This window comes from Eulemur rufifrons, chromosome 3 (assembly GCF_041146395.1).
Source record: "Eulemur rufifrons isolate Redbay chromosome 3, OSU_ERuf_1, whole genome shotgun sequence".
NCBI classification, from domain to species: Eukaryota; Metazoa; Chordata; class Mammalia; order Primates; family Lemuridae; genus Eulemur; species Eulemur rufifrons.
The window spans coordinates 70,678,967-70,700,993 of record NC_090985.1 but is presented as its reverse complement, the minus strand read 5'-3'; the positions used below and the strand labels follow the sequence as shown (position 1 = coordinate 70,700,993).

At 33.9% G+C, this 22,027-nt stretch overlaps 1 protein-coding gene across 1 annotated transcript in view; it reads left to right on the top strand.

The window, feature by feature from the left end:
• The window catches only part of CNBD1 (cyclic nucleotide binding domain containing 1), a 307,427-nt gene that overhangs the window by 5,352 nt on the left and 280,048 nt on the right, over positions 1–22,027 (top strand). The window contains exon 2 of the mRNA XM_069465605.1: positions 15,289–15,361. Coding sequence (XP_069321706.1) covers positions 15,289–15,361 — 73 coding nt within the window. The remainder of the gene's footprint in view (positions 1–15,288; positions 15,362–22,027) is intronic.

Here is a 22,027-nt window from a genome sequence, read left to right as displayed (position 1 = left end):
TAACCTAACATAAGAGACCTTATACACATGTCTTTGGACTGTGGTTCTTACTAAATGAATATCTTGAAATAAGAGGTTATCTTTCACATGTCTTTGTATCTCCATTACCTAGTATGCAAATGAAATGAAGAATGAACATACCTCATGGAATTTATAGGGATTTTGGTGAATAAGACTCTTTTAAAATTTATTGTGTAAATAACACATGCATCAGCACAAGAAAATATTGAAAATTTGAGACTTCCTCTCAATCCATATCTCAATCCAATCTTATTCTCAAAAGTAATCACCAGGAAAAAAGTTTTTTCTTGAAATTTCCCAAGCATATTCATATGTGTGTGTAAGAATGTATGTGTACAATGTATAATCTCCATTTTTTGTAATTTAGAAATTTATACTTTACAATTGTATTTGTGGTGTAAAATTTGATATATGTGTACACTATAGACAGAGTAAATCAAGCTTATTAATGTATGCATCACCTCACATACCTACCCTCTTTGTGGCAAGAACTTTAAATATCTACTTGTTTAGCAATTTTTAAATATACAATGCATTACTAACTATGGTTCACTATATTGTGCAATAGATCTCTAAATCTTATTGCTCCTGTCTAACTGAGCTTTTGTCTCCTTTGACCAACATATCTCCTTTCCCCACATCCCAGCCTTCCCCCAGCCCTTGATAATCACCATTCTCCTCTCTGCTTCAATGAGTTTGGCTTTTTTGGCTCCCACATGTGAGTGAGATCATGCAGTATTTGTCTTTCTGTGCCTGGCTCATTTCACTTAACATAATGCCCTGGTTCACCTACGTTTTTGCAAATGACAGAATTTTCTATCTTTTCTAAGTGTATAATATTTTATTTTGTATATGTACCACATTTTCTTTATTCATTCATCCATTGATGGACACTTCAGTTGTTTCCACATCTTGGCTATTGTCAATAATGCTGCAGTGAACATGGGAGTGCAGATATCTCTTAGAGATGGTGATTTTATGTCCATTGTATATTTACCCAGAAGTGAGATTCCTGAATCATATGATAATTGTATTTTTAAAATTTTGAGGAACCTCTCTTATTTTTTCCAAAATGACGTCTTTACTTTTCTACCACCAGTGTATCAGGATTCCTTTGTCTCTACAGCCTCTCTAACACTTGTTATCTTTAGTAATAGCCATTTTAACAGGTGTGCAGTAATATCTCCTTGTGGTTTTAATTTGTATTTCCCTGATTAGAGATGTTGAACATTTTTTTCATCTATCTCTTGACCATTCGTATGTACTAGTTTGAGAAATATCTATTCAGATCCTAAGACAATTTTTTTTTTTTAAATTTCAATAGATTTAGGAGGTACGAGTGTTTTTTGTTACATGGGTGAATTATATCATGCTGAAGTCAGGGCTTTTAGTGTACCCATCACCAGAATAGTGTATGTGGTACCTGATAGGTAGATTTTCATTCCATATACTCCTCCCACCTTCATCCCTTCTTAGTTTTTAATGTCCATTACACCACTCTGTGACCCTTGTTTAGCTCCCACTTATAAATGAGAACATGTGGTATTTGTATTCGCGTTTCTGAGATATTTCAGTTGTACTCCATGGTATACACACACACACACACACACACAAATATATATATTAATATATACATAATATACACCACATTTTCTTTATCCATTCATCAACTGATGGGCACTTAGGTTGGTTCCATATCTTTGCAATTGTGAATTGTGCTGTGACAAACATTTGAGAATAAGTACCTTTTTTAAAAAATGACTTTTTTTTTTTTCCTTTGGGTAAATATTCACTAGTGAGATTGCTGGATTGAATGATAGGTCTACTTTAAGTTCTTTGAGGAATTTCCATATTGTTTTTCATAGAGGCTGTACTAACTTACATTCCCACTAACAGTGTATAAGCATTCCCTTTTCACTGCATCCACGTCAACATCTGTGTTTTTTTTTTTTTTTTTTTACTTTTTAATAATGGCCATTCTGACAGGGATAAGGTTTTAATGTGAATTTCCCTGATGATTAGTGATGTTGAGCACAATTTTATGTTTCTTGCCCATTAGTTTATCTTCTTTTGAAGAAAAAATCTGTTCATGTCTTTTACCACTTTTTGATGGAGTTATTTATTTTGTTTCTTGCTGATTCGTTTGAGTTCTTTGTAGATCCTGGATATTAGTCCTTTGTTAGATGTATAGTTTGCAAATATTTTCTGCCATTCTGTAGGTTGTCTATTTGTTGATTATTTCCTTTGCTGATTATTTCCTTTCCACTAATGTGCCAGTTGTTACACTATTGTCTGTCATCTTCAAGCCTACACTTGTATATTCTGCTTTGTGATGCTAGGCCTGGGACTCTGCAAACTACAGTCCCCACGCCACCCCTGTCCCCTGAAGTCAGCTGGCTTCCTCTTAGGATCTGTTAATGTTGGTGTTAGAGACTGGAAAACAAGAGGAAAGTTAAGGAAACTTTATTTTTTGTTTTCTTTTTCTGTTCTGCTTCTCCTTCTTGTGAGTGTCTCCTCAGCAATGTGTCTTTTTCATCTAGGCAGTGGGAGTTTGTTCTGGCAGCAGTAGTTGATTCCATTTGCAGTTTTCTCAACATTGCCAGAAATGGCCTTCTTGTACTCCCGCGGAAGCCCAGCGCCATCTGCTGGTGCCCTATCCTTACGGGTTCCATCCCAGTTTTGTGGGGCAATTATTCCAAACTTCTAAGTTTTAGTAATTCCACTTCGTCCCTTTCTTTCATCAGCAAAAAGAGTGGTGGTAACTGTTTCCTGGATGATAGCGGGCATTCCCTTTTTGTTGCTTCAGTTCTCTAATATCTGGCTGGCAGTTCTTTGTATCAGTTTTCTCCATTAAACTAACTGGTGTGGTTTCTGTCTTCTGAGTACTGGATCCTGACTGCTACAATGGAAATTTGTTTCCAGTTAGCGTTGCTGTTAAAATCAAATAAACATTCTGTCCACACTTTTTTGTGTGTGTTGGTAAGCTAGTGTACTCACAGAACTTCAAGGTCAAAGGATGTGTGCATTTTAAATTTTGATAAATTCTGGCAAATTGTCTTCCAAATGGGTTGTACTAATTTCTAGTCCTATCATCGATATAGGCAAGTATCTATTTCATAACATCTTTACTATTGTGTATGATAAAACAAAAATTTTCCAGTAAATTAGTTTTTCTTTCTATTTCAGTTTGCATTTATTTAAAAGTGAGGTTTAGAGTCTTTTCATTTATTTGTGTTCATTTGTATGTATGTAAACAGACTGTTTCTATCCCCTGGCCATTTATTGGAGTTTATTTTTCTTTTTATTCGATAGGACTCATTGTATACAAAAGAAATTAGCTTTTTTCCATGCTTTTTACAAATATTTTTCTCAGTTTACATTTGTCTTTTGTCTTTATGATTTGTGTCATACAAAGATTTTAGAATGTTTGTGTCGTTTTTATGTCCTGTGTTTATTGATCTTGCTTTGGAAGTCATTCCCGATACCAAGATTTTAAAATGATTCTCCTATGATTTCTTCAGTATTTGTATGGTTTTGTTGTTAGTATCAAGCTTGCCAAATATTTGATGCATCTGGATTTTATTTTGATTTAGAATAGTGGAGTAAAACTACAACTTAATATTTTTGCAAAAGACCAATCAACTGTTCTAACACCATGTGTTGAGTAATCTATCTTTTTCCTACTAATCTGAAATGCCAGTTTTTATTACATGCTAAATTTTCATATGCATTCTGGATCTATTTTTGGAATCTGTTTACTTTTTCCACTTATCTCTTGTCTATTTTTGCAGCATTGTTGAACTGTTATAATTATTGAAGCATTATATTTCAATATCTGATAAGATTAACCTTTACTGATTACTCCTTTTTAAAAGATATTTGCTGGCTATTTTCTGATGTTTATTTTTCCATGCAGACCTTGGAAATATTTGGACCTTTTCAACAAATAAAAATTTTGTATTTTAATTGGAAATATGTTGAATTTAGAGATTAATTTATGGAGAATTGAAATCTTTGTGATTTTAAATCTTTCTACTCAAGAAGCGGTATCTTTAAAATATTCAGTTTCCTTTTTTTCAGTTTATGCAAGTGTTCTCTTATGCCACTAATAAAATTTATCCCTGGGTATTTTATCTTTTTTCCTTTCTATTATGAATGCTATCTTTTCTCATACTTTCAAACTATAATAGTCAGTATATGAGGAAGATATGGAATTTTTAACAAATATTTTTTAGAAATTTTGAAACAATCATAATCTTACAAATGTTGGAAGTTCAGCATAAAAAAACTTTTCTAGAGCCATTTGACATTCCATCATCCCCAAATATTTTAGTGTATATTTCTTGAAAGCATTCACTTACATAATTAAAATACAACCATCAACATCAGGAAATTAACACTGATACATTCCTGTAATCCAGTCCTCAGACCCCATTCACATTTGGCCAACTGTGCTAACAACGTCCCTTCTAGTAAAAAAAATCCAATTCAAAATCTCACGTTGCACCTTTGTCACGTCTCTTCAGTCTCCTTCAGCCTGGAACAGTTTCTCAGTTTTCCTTGACTTTCATGACCTTGCTACTGAGAGATTACAAACCAGTTATTTTGTAGAATATCCTTCCATTTGGTTTGTCTGATGTTTCCTCATGATTAGATTTGAGGTAGACATCTTTGGTAGAAAAGTCACAGGAGTGATTTCGTGTTCTTTTCCTTCCTTCTTATCAGGGGGCACATGATTTCAGTTTGTTCCACGCTTGATAATATTCACTTGAATCAATTGATTGAGGTGATATGTGAAGAGATTTCTTACTATAAATTTACTCTTTTCCCTTTTGTAAGTGTTTTGTGAAGATGTATTTTTAAGGTATATAAATATCCCATTTCTCATGAAATAAATAAATAAATTGATGTACAAACTCTGGGTTTCTATTTTATTAAAGGGTTTTAATGAGTTACTATTATAATGTATTTTGTTGTTCTAATTGTTCACAGTTTGGCCACCAGGAGCCCCTTCAAGTTGGTTTGAGCATCTCTTTGCTTTCTGGCACAGTTGGATTTTTCAGGCTTATTTTGTACAATCTGTGTCTGATCCCTGGAATCAGTCATTTTCCCAAGAAGCCTAAATTTCAGAATTGTATTTAGAACTCAAGATCTGAGTGCTATGTGTGTTCATTGATCTTAGGATCTCACTGCTTTTAGGGGCTCTGTGTAATACAAATCTACATTTATATTTGTTTGCATACCAATTTCTATACATCGAAAATCATAGGCCAGGTGCTCATGCCTATAATCCCAGCACCTTGGGAGGCTGTGATAGGAGGATTGCTTTAGGCCAGGAGTTAGAGACCAGCCTGGGCAACATAACAAGACCCTGTCTCTATAAAAAATTAAAAAAAAAAACAATTAGCTGAGAGTGGTGATACATACCTGTAGTCCCAGCTACTGGGGAGGCTAAGGTGGGAGGACAACTTGAGCCCAGGAATTCAAGGCTGCAGTGAGCTATGATCACACCACTGCACTCCAGCGAATTTACACTAATTTCACCAATTCTAATACATCACCACAGGGCTCATTCTGGTCTTTTCCATTTCTATATTTTTAACTCCCTTCTCTGAAGTGAGAAAGCTTTCTCCTATTAACTTTGCTATAACACTTTTGATCAGTTTCCCTGAATGTAATCTATCTTCCAAATTCATTGCCACTCCATCATCCTGACATTCAGCTCTGGGACACCCCCTTCCCCTCCCACCTCACAAGTTTGTCCTCCTCACACCCGTGCTCTGAGACTCTGCACAGGCCTACCCCCACACATGGATGCCCTCCACACCCCGGTCTTGGCTACTGTGGGACCCTACCTGTCACCCCCACCTACAGCTGGCATAGATGACTACCTTCCTCTACTGTTCCAATGGCTTTGGAACTCAGCTGTTCAAGGAAAGCGGCAAGCTACTGAATACTTAGTTACTTTTATAATTAAGCACTTCAGTGAGTACTCTAAGGCAGTGGTCCCCAACCTTTTTGGCACCAGGGACTGGTTTCGTGGAAGACAGTTTTCCCACAGAAGGGGAGAGTGGGAGTGGATGGTTTCAGGATGATTCAAGCACATTACATTTATTTTGCACTTTATTTCTATTATTTTTACATTGTAATGTACAATGAAATAATTATACAACTCACCATAATGCAGAATCTAATGCTGCTGCCAATCTGACAGGAGGCGGAGCTCAGGCAGTGATGGCAGGGATGGGGAGCTGCCATAAATACAGATGAAGCTTCACTTGCTTACCTGCCACTCACTCCCTCCTGTGTGGCCTGCTTCTTAACAGGACTCTGACTGGACCAGTCCCCAGCCTGGAGGTTGAGGACTGTGGCTCAGAGTGGTTTCTGCACTTGTTTTCTACCTATATAATTATAATATTAGCAAAGAAATGATTTGTCTTTTCATTCTAATTTTTGTATCTTGTGTATTTCTTTTATCAAATTGTGCCCCTTGGTACTTTCAGAAATTTGTAGCACTAGTGGATGTTTTCATCTTGTTCCTCAATTTAATGCTAGTGCTTCCTGTGTTTCAACATTAAACATGATTCTGTCTTTTGATTCAATCTACTTACCCAGTTAAGAAAATAAACTTTTTTTCTGTTTAAATTATTTAAAAACTACATTAAATTTTATTGAATACTTTTTCTGTATTTATGAAGAGGATAGTTTTAAAATTTTTGATTTTTTGGGGAAAATTATTTTGTTGTATTTCCTAATTGAAGTTTCTTTGGATTACTGGATAAATCTTCCTTTGTTGTATGATCTTTACTCTCTTAATGGGCACCATGCCCTTATATTTTTTCTCAAAATATTCATTTGTATTTGCAAATGAGATTCGTCTCTGATGTTTCTTTTTAATGCTTTGTCATATTTGAGCCTAATTGTTTTGCTTGCTTCATCAGAGAAATTTGAAAACTTTTCTGTGTTCTAAAACATTTAACAAGCAGCAGGATAATCTCTTTCATAAAGATTTATAGAATTCACTGTGATAATGCCTTGTTTGATGCGTGTGTGTGTGTGTGTGTGTGTGTGTGGTACAGGAAGACTGCTTTGCAATTATTCCTCATTTCTTTCAAGGCAATTGATGTACTTAGGTTTTTCTCTCCCTTCTAATGTCAATTTACTTAATATGAATTGTCCTAAAAATAATTTTAATTGGTTTCATTTTTTGAGCTTATAGTTGTCTGAAATGCTCTCTTTTGATTTCCTTTATAATGGTGCACCTTATTAGTTATTTTTCAATTTTATTTCTTATGTTGAGTACTTATGCCATCACTCTCCTTGTTTAGGTGTCAGTGGCTTATTTTTTTCTATCCAAAGAACCAGCTCTTGAATTTGTTTACATTTCTATAATTTGCCTGTTTTATAAATTTATTAATTTCTGCTTTTCTCTCTGTTTTATCTTTTCCACTTTTCTTATTTTTTGTACTAACTTTTTGAGAGAAAAGCTTAATATTTAAAATTTTATTCTTTCTTTTTTTCATGTAGTATCAATATTTAGTGGAATATATTTTCTTCAGAGAAAGACTTTAATTATATTCCATATGTTGATAAAGGCATTCACTATTTTTACTTTCTATATATTTTATGGTATTTGTTTTATTATCCTTTTTGATTTAAAAATAAAATTTGATACATGATTAATATATCTCATTAATTATGTAAAGTCTCTATATCCTTAGTGATTTATTTTCTATTTGATATTTGTGTGATGAAGAAGGGAAGTTATTGTTGGCCGTCTTTTGTCTCCTCTTATACCTGCAATTTTTGCTTTATGAATTTTGATGCTATATAATTTGGAACACAAAGATACTGAATACTTAAATTCTATAACTAAACCTCTATTTCCTGATCCATCAACTTTAGACAATGCATGTTCATTACCTGGCATGAAATGAAAAAATTTCCTTCTTCACATCTTGATTTGGTTACTAAGAATATTTATATCGAAGTCTTTGGCTAGTTATAGTCATATGTTTAAATATTACTGTCTTCATTATCTTAAATGTTCTTTAAACTATAACTACTAATTATCTACTATGTAAGGGAATATGTACAAAAATATATTACACTTTCCCCTCCTCTCTGCTGAAATTCAAAGTCATTATTTATTTATACTATCTCCATTAGACTCTATGAGGAATTTATTATTTATTTTAATGTTTACAAAATTTACCTGTACTTTATTAGCAGTTTCCACAGTATTTACATTTTAGTTATATGTTTATGTGAGTTCTTCATTCAGGGCTTACTAGGCTAAATTTGATATTCAAATAGCATCTCTGAGGTCTTTTATTTATTTTTTGGGGAAAAAATTCATTAGTCATATTTTTCCCTTCCCTGAGATTGCCTTAGCATTTGCCGGAACATTGCTATGAAGAAGTCTATGGCCAAACTGAGTTTTTGCACTTGAAGGAGGGTACCTTTTTTGGCAGGGTGCTAAAATAATTATTTCTTCATCTTTGAAAAATAGTAACAATTGGTTACTAATCCAGTAACATTTAGAATATCTAATCTCTTTGTAGAACATGTATCACTATTTCCCTTTCCCTTTGTGGGGAAAGAAATTACATTTAATTTTTCATATTCTATTTAAGTCTTTATATGACAAAAGTGTTCTTCCATTATATCTTTGAGTATTTTTTCTCTACCATTATTTCTCTTTTCTTATTCAGGAATCATTTTCACATACAATATCTCCTCTCTGTCTTCATTTATCATTTTCTTCTTTGCTTTTCTTTTATTGTTCCTATCTCTTTGAGTGTGTTAGCCTTGGTGTCTATGACTATATTTTCCTAAATCTTTGCCATTTTTGCTATTTCTAATGTGGATTTTATTTCTATCATAATTTTATCTTTCTCTTTTTTCCTGAATATAGCCTGTTTATAATTTATTTTTGTTGTCTTATTTATAGCTAATACCTTGTAATTTTGTTTTTATTTCAAGTGTGTGTACGTGTGTGTGTGTGTAATGGAGGAATATAGGATTTTTTCCTATTTCCTGGAATAATTCCTATATTGATGCATATTATTTCATTTTTATAATATTTGATAAGTTAATAATTTTCACCTTTTCTCTTAGAGTAGATTGTTCCTAGGTCCCAGGAATATTGAATGGTAGTTATTTTTCAAAGGTAGATTACTTGCTAGAAAAAAAATTGTGGTGGGGAGGGAGCTGGTTTGGCATACAGATTGAATTTTCTCATCTGTTAACTTTGAATACTTTCTGATCAACTCTGTTCTGTACTCTTCCCAAAGTAATATGCCCCTAATTAGTGCTGTCATCATTTGTATTCCAGAGGTTTTGTGTAGTTATTTGGCCTCTATTTGTCTTCAGTCACTGAGATCAGCTGCTTCTATCTTGACCATCACTTAACATTGTCATCTATATTATCATAACTACTTGATTCTTAAACAAAATGACTACGTGAAATACTTGCCTGACCCTGTATTCCATGTATGTCAGTGGTTCAAGAGTGCCCCCTTAGTCCGTCCATGTCTCGAGAACTTCCTATTCTAAGTAAAGTTTAATTGGTTGTACCCTTCAGAGCTGTACCACCTGCCCCTGGAGAACTCTGCCTGTTTGCTCAAACAAGAGCAGTACGTGTGTGCTCTTGTACCTCTTTTACAATTTATTGATGTTTCACTGTTTGGTTGATATTCCTCAGAGTTTATAGTTATGAAACATGATTAATCCTTGGTTTTTCTGAAGATCAATTTCCTCCACCTTTTTTAACACTTTGTATTATTTAGTGTTTTTATATTATGCTTGCTCTTTATGTTTACCATGATGAATAGGTTTTTAATGCCCCCAAATGGCAATGACATGATCTTTAATTTCATGTAGAAGGGAGAAAAAATGATTAATGTTTGATATTCTGCAAGGAGTAGGGTATTTTTTAGAGTTTTGAAAATATTCCTTTAAATACAGCTTTATTTTCACTTACTTGCCTTCATTATCTTTCCTTGATTTTCCTTGCTTACAACTGACCCTTACACGTGACAAATTAGAACCACATTCTTATTATTTATTCATTATAATTTAACAAATATTTATTTAGATCCAATCATTGTGATAAGTTTAAGCATTTTATAGATGAGTAGAAAACAAACCTTATCCTCAGGGGATCATGATAAATTGGAAGAAATATAGGTATAAACGAAAAAGTCATAAAGAAAGATAATGCTTGCTTTCACACAACCATTTCATGGTGTTATAAGAGCACAATGTAAAATACAGTTGTCTTTTTCTACAGAAGAAATGTTTCAAAAAGTATCACAGGTAGGCTAACTTCTGAGGCAGATCTAAAAGGATGGATGAGTTTTTTAAGTTGAGAAATGAACCAAAGACATTATCCTATTGAAGTGACAAGGTGTGTTCATGGAGCCGCCAGAATATGTGGTGTTGAATGATGGAGAGAATGGGGGAGGAACGTAGAGGGTGGTGTTCAGTGAGGAACTAGAAGTTAATGTAGGAACAATTATAAAAAGCATGATATTCCATATGGAGCATTTAAACTTTAGCCTGTAGAGGATTAGGATTTTAAGGAAGAAAGTTATGCAGTCACATTGAAATTTTAAAAAGTACTTGAGAGTAGCATGGAGAATACATTGGAGAGGAAGAAGCTGGAGTCAGGGAGACTACTTAGGAGATTATTGTAATAGTACAGATGAAGCTCAAAGAGGACCTGAAACAAGAACTGACGTGTCACATGCATATGAATGGTACTGCTTCACAGTGTGTTCACCGCATGGCCCTGTTTGGTGGCTCTGATTGTCATTAGGATTGGAGAGGGCATACAGTAGGCCCTTCATATCTGTAGGTTCTGTATGTGGGTTCAACCAACTGGGGATCAAAAATATTTGGAAAAAAATAGTAATGCTAAAATAGAAATAATACAAATGAAAACCAATCCAGTATAACAACTATTTGCTTATTTATATTGTATCAGGGATTACAAGTAATCTAGAGAGGATTGAAAGCATATGGGCAGATATGAGTTGGTGATATGAAAATACTACGCCATTTTATATAAGGGACTTGAACATCTATGGATTTTTGTATGGAGAGTGGGAGGGGTGTCCTGGAACCAATGCTCAATGGATATCGAGGGACAACTGTATTTGGAAGATATTTAGGATATATTTCAAAAGAGGTTGAATTGGTCTTCATGACACATTGGTCCTGAAGAGGAAAGGGTAGAATAAGTTCTCAAGATTGGTGATAGAGTTATTATAGGTGATACGGGTTTTCTTAACAGAGAATTCAGAAGAGTATCAAGTTTTTTGAGGAAAAGATATAAGGGAGAAATTTTGAGTGAAATTTTGGTTATCTTCAATTTGTTTTTCCTGGGGGACATTTACATGAATGCTATGGAGTGCAGTTAGAGATTTAGGATAGAGAGTTTGATGTGAGAATCTTAAGTGTGTATGTGATAGTTGGAGACATGAGTGCAGATAAGGTCATGAAAGAAGAGAATCTAAACTGAAAAGATAGAAGTAACAAGAATGATTCCTGGCCAACACCAATGCTGGAGGGAAGAAGATAGGAGTCAGCAGAGCTGTCTAATCAGGAGGAAGCAAGAAAGGAGAAAATGGTGTCACACAAACCTAGTAGGAAGAAACTTCACCAATGTCAAACGTCACACAGGGATTAGTAGGACGAAGACAGAAAAGGGCTTCTTGGACTAGAAACTACAAGGTCTTTGATGATCTTAATGAAACCAATTTCAATCAATAATGAAGGCAGAAGATAAATTATAGTGGATGGAGAAATGAATTTGAGTTGAGGAAATAAGATGAATGTAGGCTAATTTTCCAAAAATGTTGGATATGAAGGGAAATTATTTTGATAATTTGTCGTAAAACCTTTACCTCTTCCTATCATTTTTCTCCCCTTCCTTCCCTTCCTCTCCCCCTTTCTCTTCTCAGGTAATACAGTTCTACCTGAACATCTTAACCCACCCAGACAATGAGCACGAAAAATATAGACCCACTCGGGTAATTGTTCCTGTCAGTGTGCCAACTTTTATTTATAGAAAACCGTGGTTAGGCACTATTCCTTTGCCTCCTGATGGTTTATTTAGTTGCCATTTTTTAGGTGCCTTACGTTTATCCAATATTATTTGAAGGAGAATTAACTTTGAGATTTTAGAAAACAATAACAGATTAGTTGAAGAAATATGAATAGACACACTATTCACCATTAATATAGGTCTGTTTAATGACCTCTTATTATATAAGTTTATACATATTTACAAATGTATTCCTTCTCCCTAGAATCAAATCATTTATCCAAGTATATAGGAATGTATATAGTCGTGTTTATAGTCCCTGAAGGATCCTTTTTTAAAATTTTCTCCTGTTCAGCTTCTTGTTCAGTACTTCAGTCCTATGCTAGAATACACCTTCTGCTTATTAGAGTATAAGGGCTGCTATTCTTACTGCAAAGTTTCTTGCTCATGTTTCTGTTGCTATTGCTGCTGAACTGCTGCTTTGTGCTCTGAAAATTGTATTAAGCAAGGTTCCATTAATCACTGGCTTAATTATTAAAGTGTACACTGCAGCCACTTTAAAGCGGGTCTGCTCTCTGTTTTCTAGCTAATCCTACCCTGATGTTTTCACAAGGTCATCCTCGCATTTTCTCTATGGCTGTGCTGTCCATCTCTTTCATCTTACTTTCCAGCCACTCGGACAAGCCTGGTCACCTAGTAAGTAGTGGTTGTGCATTTACAGTATTCCTAAGGCTTCCCTTACTCCATTGCTTCCTCTTAGCATTTTGCAGGTGATATTTATCTGTCTCTTAAGGGAAATCTTGTTAGGGAAACATAGTTTAGTTACATTTAACACAAAAACTATTTTTAACTCCCATCACAAGCATACTTAATTTACCATACTGCACAAATATAAAAACATATCTACCCCGAACAAACACTAATGCATGTAAACAAAAGATCGTCAATGTACCACTGAGATAAAACATTGGAATTTACTTTTTTCCATTTCAATAATACACAGTGGACCTTATATTAACAAAGATAATAGGTTTTTTTAGGTGCACAGTAGGTTTCTAGTTTAGAATTAATTTTGTAACCACCCTTTTATATCATCTTCTAATCCTCTTTCAAACTTACTCTGGTCAGAACCCTTGATTTTAGCCCCATTGTAGGGTTAAACCGCCTCTGCTTCTATCAACAGCTTGGCTGAGACATATTCATGAGGGAAAAACAAGACGAGAAGACAAATGTAAACTTTGTACTCTTTGAACCTCTTTAAAGCTTTATCCTTGTATTAAATTTGATCACCAGGAAAGCTCACATCTGGCCTTTACAAAGTTATGATTTCATGTGGAAACCTGTGGCTTTTAAAATTTTTAATAAAACTGCTTTTCAAAGACAGGATCCCTTATGATGTTCAACACCCTTCCTAAAAAGACCCTTATGATAAATAATCTCAGAACTGAGGATCAGGGAAGAAATGTTTTGATGAGTTAAAGTGGTCTTCTAGGAGGCTGTGAATGCAATATAGCCCATTCTATTTTTGAGTTTACTTGGCTGTTCCAAGCCTCTCATGAAACCCTGGCCTCAACTGCTGTAGCATTTATCAGGCAATGTGATTTTTAGGTGAAAAATTGTTAAGTATTAAAGTACTTTAATTTTTCTATTTTTTGCTAGCAATTCTTAGATTTATAATCTGTTTTATAATTCTTATTTATTTTTTTTGTAAGCCACTTTAACTGAACAGAAAGGATATGTATTTTTTTTTTTTAAGTCCCTTCTTGGTCAGAATTTCTCAAGCCTTGACCTTTTTCTAAATCTCTACTGGACCATCTCCCTTTCCTGTCCACATCACTCATCAGGGTTATTACTGACATTATTCTTGAACTACATTAGGGAAATAGACTGAATGAATACTTTGTAGAAGTCCCTTCCCCATTCACGTATTTAAAAACTTATTATAATTAATATTTTATATAATATCTTATATAAAAATATTGGTATCTAAAAATTATTTTTAATATATCTAAGCTATAACTTGGCTCGTTTAAAATAAATTATTTCATATGATGGTAAAATACAATTTGGTAATTTTTTTTTTTATTTCATAAGGCTTACCTGAGTAATATGAGTAAGAAAACACTCATATCATGTAATCAATACTTTCACATTTATTAAATGGTATAATTTATGTGGATAGCAATCAATTTTTGACTTAAATTTCCCTTATTTATATTTCATGTTTAGAAAGCAGTATCTGCTATTGCTGATTGATTTTTAAATCACAAAGGGTTTATACAAAGTCAAATTTTATGATTTAGGAACCTGAAGTTAAAACATTATATAAATTTGGACATGGAAAATTCTAAATTATTCATAATTAGAATGTTTTAATTTTAAAAACTTTTGGAAATGCATTAAGCCACTGATTTTTTCAGCTTTTCACTAAAGAATGGAATAATATACAGAAGTTTGTCTTTAGTACTGCTGTTTTCCAACACTAACAGCATTCATTCTTCTGAAGTAACCAGAGGGCCTGTGATCTGAGTGCCCATCACTATAAAGATGCTTATAATACTCATGCTCTGTCTTCCTTTCCATCTCGTTGGAAGGATATCGGTTCCTCCTGGCACTGAAGGAGAATCACAATTAGTTTGCTTCTTGGCTATAATTACTATCTTTCTGCTCTTAGGGATCTTTGTAATTTGTTTACATGTGAACTTTAGAAGAAATTGCAAACTGAATCTAGACCCCTGAAGGTGCTCTGAAAAGGGGGAGCCTTCTAGGGGGGTCAGTGTAAGATTGAATAAGCCTGCACAGATAGGATTGAATCAGAGAGAAAGAGAGAGGGAGATTTAGAAAACTCCTCTTTGAATTGTCAGCTGGAGCTCTGGAACCAGTTTACCCTCTAATGGTATTGGATAGGGATTCTGAAATGTTTACTTTCAGGGAAGTGACATTATATGACACAAACAAATGTCAGCATTTACTGGAAATTAAAAAAAAATGCCAGATCTGATTTGACATCAATGAAAAACATTAAATTCTTTCCCCAATTTTTTAATCACCCTATTCAATTCTGCTTGTGTATCAAACAAAAGACTGTTAATACCTCACTTCTATAGTCATTGAATTCTTTTACTATAATGAATGTTTGCAATTAAGCACTATTTACACACTTGGTTAATAAGATTATGGAAAATTACTCACCTTTTTAATTGATTTCTTTTCAGGCTTGAAAATGTCTAAGCACATTGATTACGGTCAGTTGAAGGCATTATGCCATATTAGAGGACTACAACGGCGGTAAGTTAGTCATGCATTTCTTTTTCTGTTGTTCAAACAAATATGAATATGTTTGTTTTATGGACAAAGTATAGTAATAAACCATTGCTGACTCTCACAGGTACCTGATTTACCACACAGATAAAAACATTTGAAAACCTGGAGGTTATTTCTTCAGATGGAAGGGGCAGAACGTATGTCATATTTTAAGAAAACAATTTAGTGCGGAGCAAACATAATTCATCCCTAGCTGGCTCTTTCTAGCACTTATAAAGCACTCGTAAAAGGGAACAGTCCTAACTGGTTGAAAACACAAATATTAAGTGAAATAAGTACCTGTGCTGTCCGTGCACTGGGGATGCCTCTGAAATATACTGGAGCCAGAGAACTAGGAAATATCAACGCTCAAAGCACGGGATTCCTAAGATGTGAGATACTTGAAGATTTAATTTTTAAGAATATATTTCCTTGCCAACTCCTTCCTCCAAGTTGGAATTTTGAAGTTGTAAAGCTGGTTGTTTCCTTTCATATCTATTAATGTCTATCCACCCTCCCACCTTCCTTCACTCAGCAGGGGACCTTGCCTCATCTTTAATAGGACTATTGAGAAAATGCCTTAAATTCACAGATTTTTCTCTCTGTATTTTAAAACATTTCTGAGTCATATCCTTGTAACCATTTCAAATTATTTCTATATTTTCATCTGTCTTCTCATTTCTTCTTTCTCAGGGAAAGGGAAGAGGACATGTAACTTTGATATTTCTTAGTTTTCTACCAAAAGGGATTTTTTTCCCCCTGTGCATTGTTTAATTCTTCACCCTGTTTGAAAGACACTGATATTGAAAATGATCAGTGTCTTTCAAACAGGGTGAAGAATTAAACACATACACTGTGGAGTCAGGTTGCCTGTTTTGAATCCTGGTTTTCTCATTTGTAAAATGGAGATAATAATAGTACCCATTTCAAAGGGATATTAGGATGATTACATTAGCTAATATATGTAAACAGTGTCTGGCACACAGTAAGGGTTAAGAAGTGTTAGTTATAATAATAACAGAAAAGCTCATCCAAGTATTTAAACTGTCTTTAAAATTTTTAACATCCAAGCTTTCAACCTGTCTTATATGTTGGTCCCTTCTCTAATGAATAAGAAGCTAGTTAAGGCATTTGGACCTAAATACCTTCTTTTCTTTCATTTTCCTTTTATTTTCTGACCCAGACACATTTCCTTTTTCAACATGTTTCTAGATTTTATTTTTGCTTGGGTGATAGTCATAAGACACATGAAATCATCTAGATCATTAAATATGAAATGTCCGATTTCGAATCAAAACTGTAGTTTATTAGATCTCATACAAGAAGCAGTACAATTAATTAAAGTATGCACCCAAGCTACCCACACAGTTTTGCCATCTTAATGGTAGCTTGTTTATGCCAGGAGCGAAGAAGCCTGAAGAGTGAGTGATGATGAAATTGCGAAAGTTGTTTTCCACAGCTTGTTGAGAGTTGAATATTTTTCCTTGCAAAAAGTGGTCCAAAGTCTGGAAGAAGTGCTAGTCAGTTGGTGCAAGGTCTGGTGAATATGGTGGATGACAGAGAGTTTCTATGTCCAGCCTCTGTAGTCAAGCAGCGTTAGTTGTGCGGCTTGTGGTCGAAAATTGTCTTGCAAGAAGATTGACCTGTCTCTATTGACCAATCTTGGCTGCTTAATTGCAAGCATCCTCATCATTTTGTCTATTTGGTTGCAATAGACAGACATCCGCTGTAATTGATTGACCAGGTTTCATGAAGCTGTAGTGAATAATACCAGCACTGGACCACCAAACAGACACCATTAGCTTTGTTTGATGAACATTCTATTTTGGACTGTGTTTAGGCACAGTCTTTATCCAACCATTGTACCAAACGCTTGTGATTATAAAAAGAATCCATTTTTCATCACACATAACAATATAGTGTAGAAATGGTTCGCCTTTATGTTGTGACAGCAAAAAAAAAAAAAAAAAAAGCAAACTTTGAGATGATTTCTCTTCTGACACTTATTTAATTCATGCAGTACTCATTTATCCAGCTTCTTTACCTTGCCAATTTGTTGCAAATGGCCCAATATTGTTGGAATAGTAACGTCAAACCTTGCTGCTAATTCACGCATAGGTTGAGATGGATTTGCTTCTACTACAGCTTTCAGCTCATCATTATCCACCTTGGTCTCAGGTCACCCACATGGCTCAATTTCTTTTTTTTTTTTTTTTTTTTTTGAGACAGAGTCTCACTTTGTTGCCCAGGCTAGAGTGAGTGCCGTGGCGTCAGCCTAGTTCACAGCAACCTCAAACTCCTGGGCTCAAGCGATCCTCCTGCCTCAGCCTCCCGAGTAGCTGGGACTACAGGCATGCGCCACTATGCCCGGCTAATTTTTCTATATATATATTTTTAGTTGTCAATATAATTTCTTTCTATTTTTAGTAGAGACGGGGTCTCGCTCTTGCTCAGGCTGGTCTCGAACTCCTGACCTTGAGCAATCCACCCGCCTCGGCCTCCCAGAGTGCTAGGATTACAGGCGTGAGCCACCGCGCCCGGCCTCAATTTCAAGAGTAAAATCACCAGAATGGAACTTCTCAAACCATCAACATATAGTGCATTCATTAGCCACATCCTTTCCAAACACTTCACTGATATTTTGAGCTGTATGCTCTGCATTGGTTCCATGACAGAACACATATTTGAAAACAACACGAATTTTTGACTTATCCATCGTTTCACAAAAATTGCTCTAAAAAAATTTGTCACAAGCCAACTGTATTTGCTAGACTGAGTATGTATCTTCACAATAAAAATAAAACAAGAAGTGTCAAAGTGAAATGTCAGAGATATCAACTGTCAAACTTCGTACTTATGGAAATCGGACATTTCATGCTTAATAACTTAACAGTTTTGCCAAAGGGTCCATTCTAAATACTTCTTATTAGCCTTCCTCCTCCTGGATTGGATAATTCCTCCTGGGTGGTGTTCTCTTACCAGAAAATCATCTGGTTCAGGCCCAGTCTGGTTGTCCTGCGTAACTTCCTCTGTTAAGTCTCACGTTTTCTGTGTCTTCTGTTAGAGGCCTAAATCCCCCTGAATTTCTTGAATGTGTTCTCTTGAGGTACTGGCACACACCAGCAACCTGGAGGATAGGTTTTAGGGTTTGTATATATGGGTTTTGCATCATTTAAAAAAAATACAATATACCATTACAAACACAAAATTAGATATGAAGATGAATATTTATTTAGCATGAGAAAATAAATTATAAAAAATTAATGAAAGTTTGGCAATTCAGGTCCTTTTTGCCCCCTGAGATTTTTTTAGGCAACTTACCAGAAATACATTCACAGAAATTATTTAGGGACTTTGGAATTACAGAGATTTAAGAAAAATGTACTCATTCATACTTATTATTTCTTTATGTTTTATATATTAAAAATGACAAATGAAATATATTTTCCCCTATAATAAACCAGAAAGGATGAGAATTAAATGATTCAAAGTTTGAAATTTTGTACATGAAACCCACAAAAGGCATTAGTTTTGATGCTAAAATATTCTCCTATCAGAATAAAAGCAGTAGATTGGCATGTTATCCTGGGATTTTTGATCAAGGGTAAAAGAACAATTGAATAACAAATGGGAGGATGATGTTACTTTGAATTTCTAAATTCTTAGATGCATCCCTAGTAGATTACAAGCTCCATGAGGGCAGGAAATTTGTTTTATTTATTTTATTGCTTCCTACCCCTTGATATTAAGCATAGAGTTCAATGAGTTGAATTGAATTTCATTTTGATGTTCAATAATCACTCTGTATCTCTCTATGAGTTTAACATTTTTAGATTCCACATATACATGAGAACATGTGGCATTTGTCTTTCTCTGCCTGCCTTATTTCACTTAGCATAATGTCCTCCAGGTTTGTCCATGTTGTCACAAATGACAAAATTTCCTTATATTTAAGGCTGAATATTCCATTGTGTATATATATCACAGTTTCTTTATACAGTTATCCATTGATGGACACTTAGTTTGCTTTTATATTTTGGTTATTGTGCATAATGCTGCAATAAACATAGGAGTGCAGATATCTCTCTGACATGATGATTTCAATTCATTTGGATACATACATAGAGGAGGTATGATTTGATGATTTTCTGTTCATAGCATTTGCCCATATTTCTATTCGGTTCTTTGTAGTAATTATTACATATTTTGGATGTTAATCTTTTTTGTGATTAATGTATGGTGCAGAATTTATATAATCACTTCTCACATACTGTTGACAAGAACACTGTCTCCTGGCCAAATCTATTAATAGTTGATAGGGGGAAATGTGGTCTCTAGCTGGGCAACCGTGTTTCTGGGAAGAAGCAGAGACTGAATTTGGGAGGGAGAAATTAGTAGTCTTCCAACTCAAATAGGAATCCTATTTTATTAATTTTTCTATCACTGGAAACTAGAATATCCTAGGGACTCCATAAATGTTTTTAATGAGAGAATAAATATATTTTATGGTTCTTTTTCTATCTTCCACCTCCTTATTTCTCTGTGAAGAATTTGGGAATTTCTATAGATATACCTTTAAGTTTATTAATTTCCTATTTAATTGTTTTTAATATCATGTTTAACCCATTCACTTAGTTTTTAATTTTAATAATTATAATTTTTTACCTAATAGATAAATTCAGTAAATTTACAGGATACATGATAAAAAAAGTAAAAAAAAAAAAAAAACAGTAGCATTTTTACACACAAATAACACCTAAATGAAAAAGGAATCAGGAAAACAATCCCCTTTATGAAGCATCCAAAAAAATTTTCATAATAAATTTAACCAAGGAGGTAAAAGATCCATACACTGAAAACTATACAACATTGATGAAAAAAATTGAAGATGACACACATAAATGGAAAGATATCCTGTGCTCATGGATTAGAAGAATTAATATTGTTAAAATGTTCACATGACCCATAGCAATATACATATTCAGTGTAATCCGTATCAAATAATAATAGCATTCTTCACAGAAATAGCAAAAAAATCCTAAAATTCATAAGGAACCATAGAGGACCCCAAATAGCTAAAACAATTCTGAGAAAGAAAAACAAAGTTGAAAGCATCACATTTCCTGATTTAAATTATTTTTTTTAATATCTAATTTTTATCTATTATTTTAAAAGTTGATGTACAATACTTGTACCTATTTGGGGGGTAAAGATTATATTTTGATACCATTATACAATGTATAATGATCAAATCAGGGTAATTGGCATATCTATCACTGAAAACATTTATCTTTTCTTTGTCTTGACTTAAAATTGCATTACAAATCCATAGTAATCAGAACAAGGTGGTACTCGCATACAAACAGACACATAGACCAGTGGAACAGAAGAGAGGGCACAAAAATAAATAAATAAAATAAAATAAACTCAAAAATATATGGCCAACTAATTTTTTATAAGGGCACCAAGAAAAAACAATTGGGAAAGGATAGTCTTTTCAATAAATGGTGCTAGGAAAACTGGCTTTCCACATGCAAAAGAATGAAATTGTACCCTTCCTTACACCATACACAAAAATCATCTCAATAGTAGCCTACAAATTGAGAAAAAATATTTACAAACCATGTATCTGATAAAGGGTTAATATTCAAAATTTATAAAGAACTCATACAACTCAATAGTAGAAAAGCCAACAACCCCATTAAAAAATGAATAAAAGACCTGAATAGACATTTCTTCAAAGAAGACATAAAAATAGCCCATAGGTATATGAAAAGGTGCTCAACATCATTAATCATCAGAGAAATGCAAATGAAAACCACTATGAGATACCATCTCATACCTATTAGGATGGCTATCATTAAAAAGTCAAAAGATAAATATTGGAGGGAGTGTGGAGAAAAGGGAATTTGTACACTTTTGGTGGAAATGTAGATTGGTGCAACTATTCTGGAAAACAGTATGGATGTTTCTAAAGAAGTTAAAAATAGAACTGCCATGTGATCCAGAAATCCCTTTGCTGGGCATATACCCAAAGAAAATAAAATTATTCGTAAAATTATTTGCACTACCATGTTGATTACAACATTATTCACAATAGCCAAGATATGGAAACAACCTAAGTGTCCCTTGATGGATGAGTGGATAAAAGAAAATATTATATAAATACATGATGGAATACTAATTAGCCCTTAAAAAGAATACAACCTTCCATCTGCCACAACATAGATGAAACTGAAGGACATTATTTTAAGTGGAATAAACCAAAGAAAGAAAAATATCACATGATCTTACACGTGGAATAAAAAAAATTTCAAGTATACAGAGATAGAGAACAAAACAATGGTTACCAGGGATGGTGGTGAAGGGAGGATATGGGGAGATATAGATCAGAAGATACAAGTAGAAGATATGGAGGATGAGCAAGTCTAGAGATTTAATTTACAACATGAAGACTGTAGGTAATAAAATTGTACTGTATTTGGGATTCACACCAAAAATGTAGATATTAGCTGCTCTTGCCCATACACAAGCAAAAAAAATGTGCTAACTATGTAAGATGATGGATATGTTAATTTGTTTCACTATAGTAACATTTCATTACTACGTGTATTTCACATCATGTTGTACACCTTAAATATACAAACACAC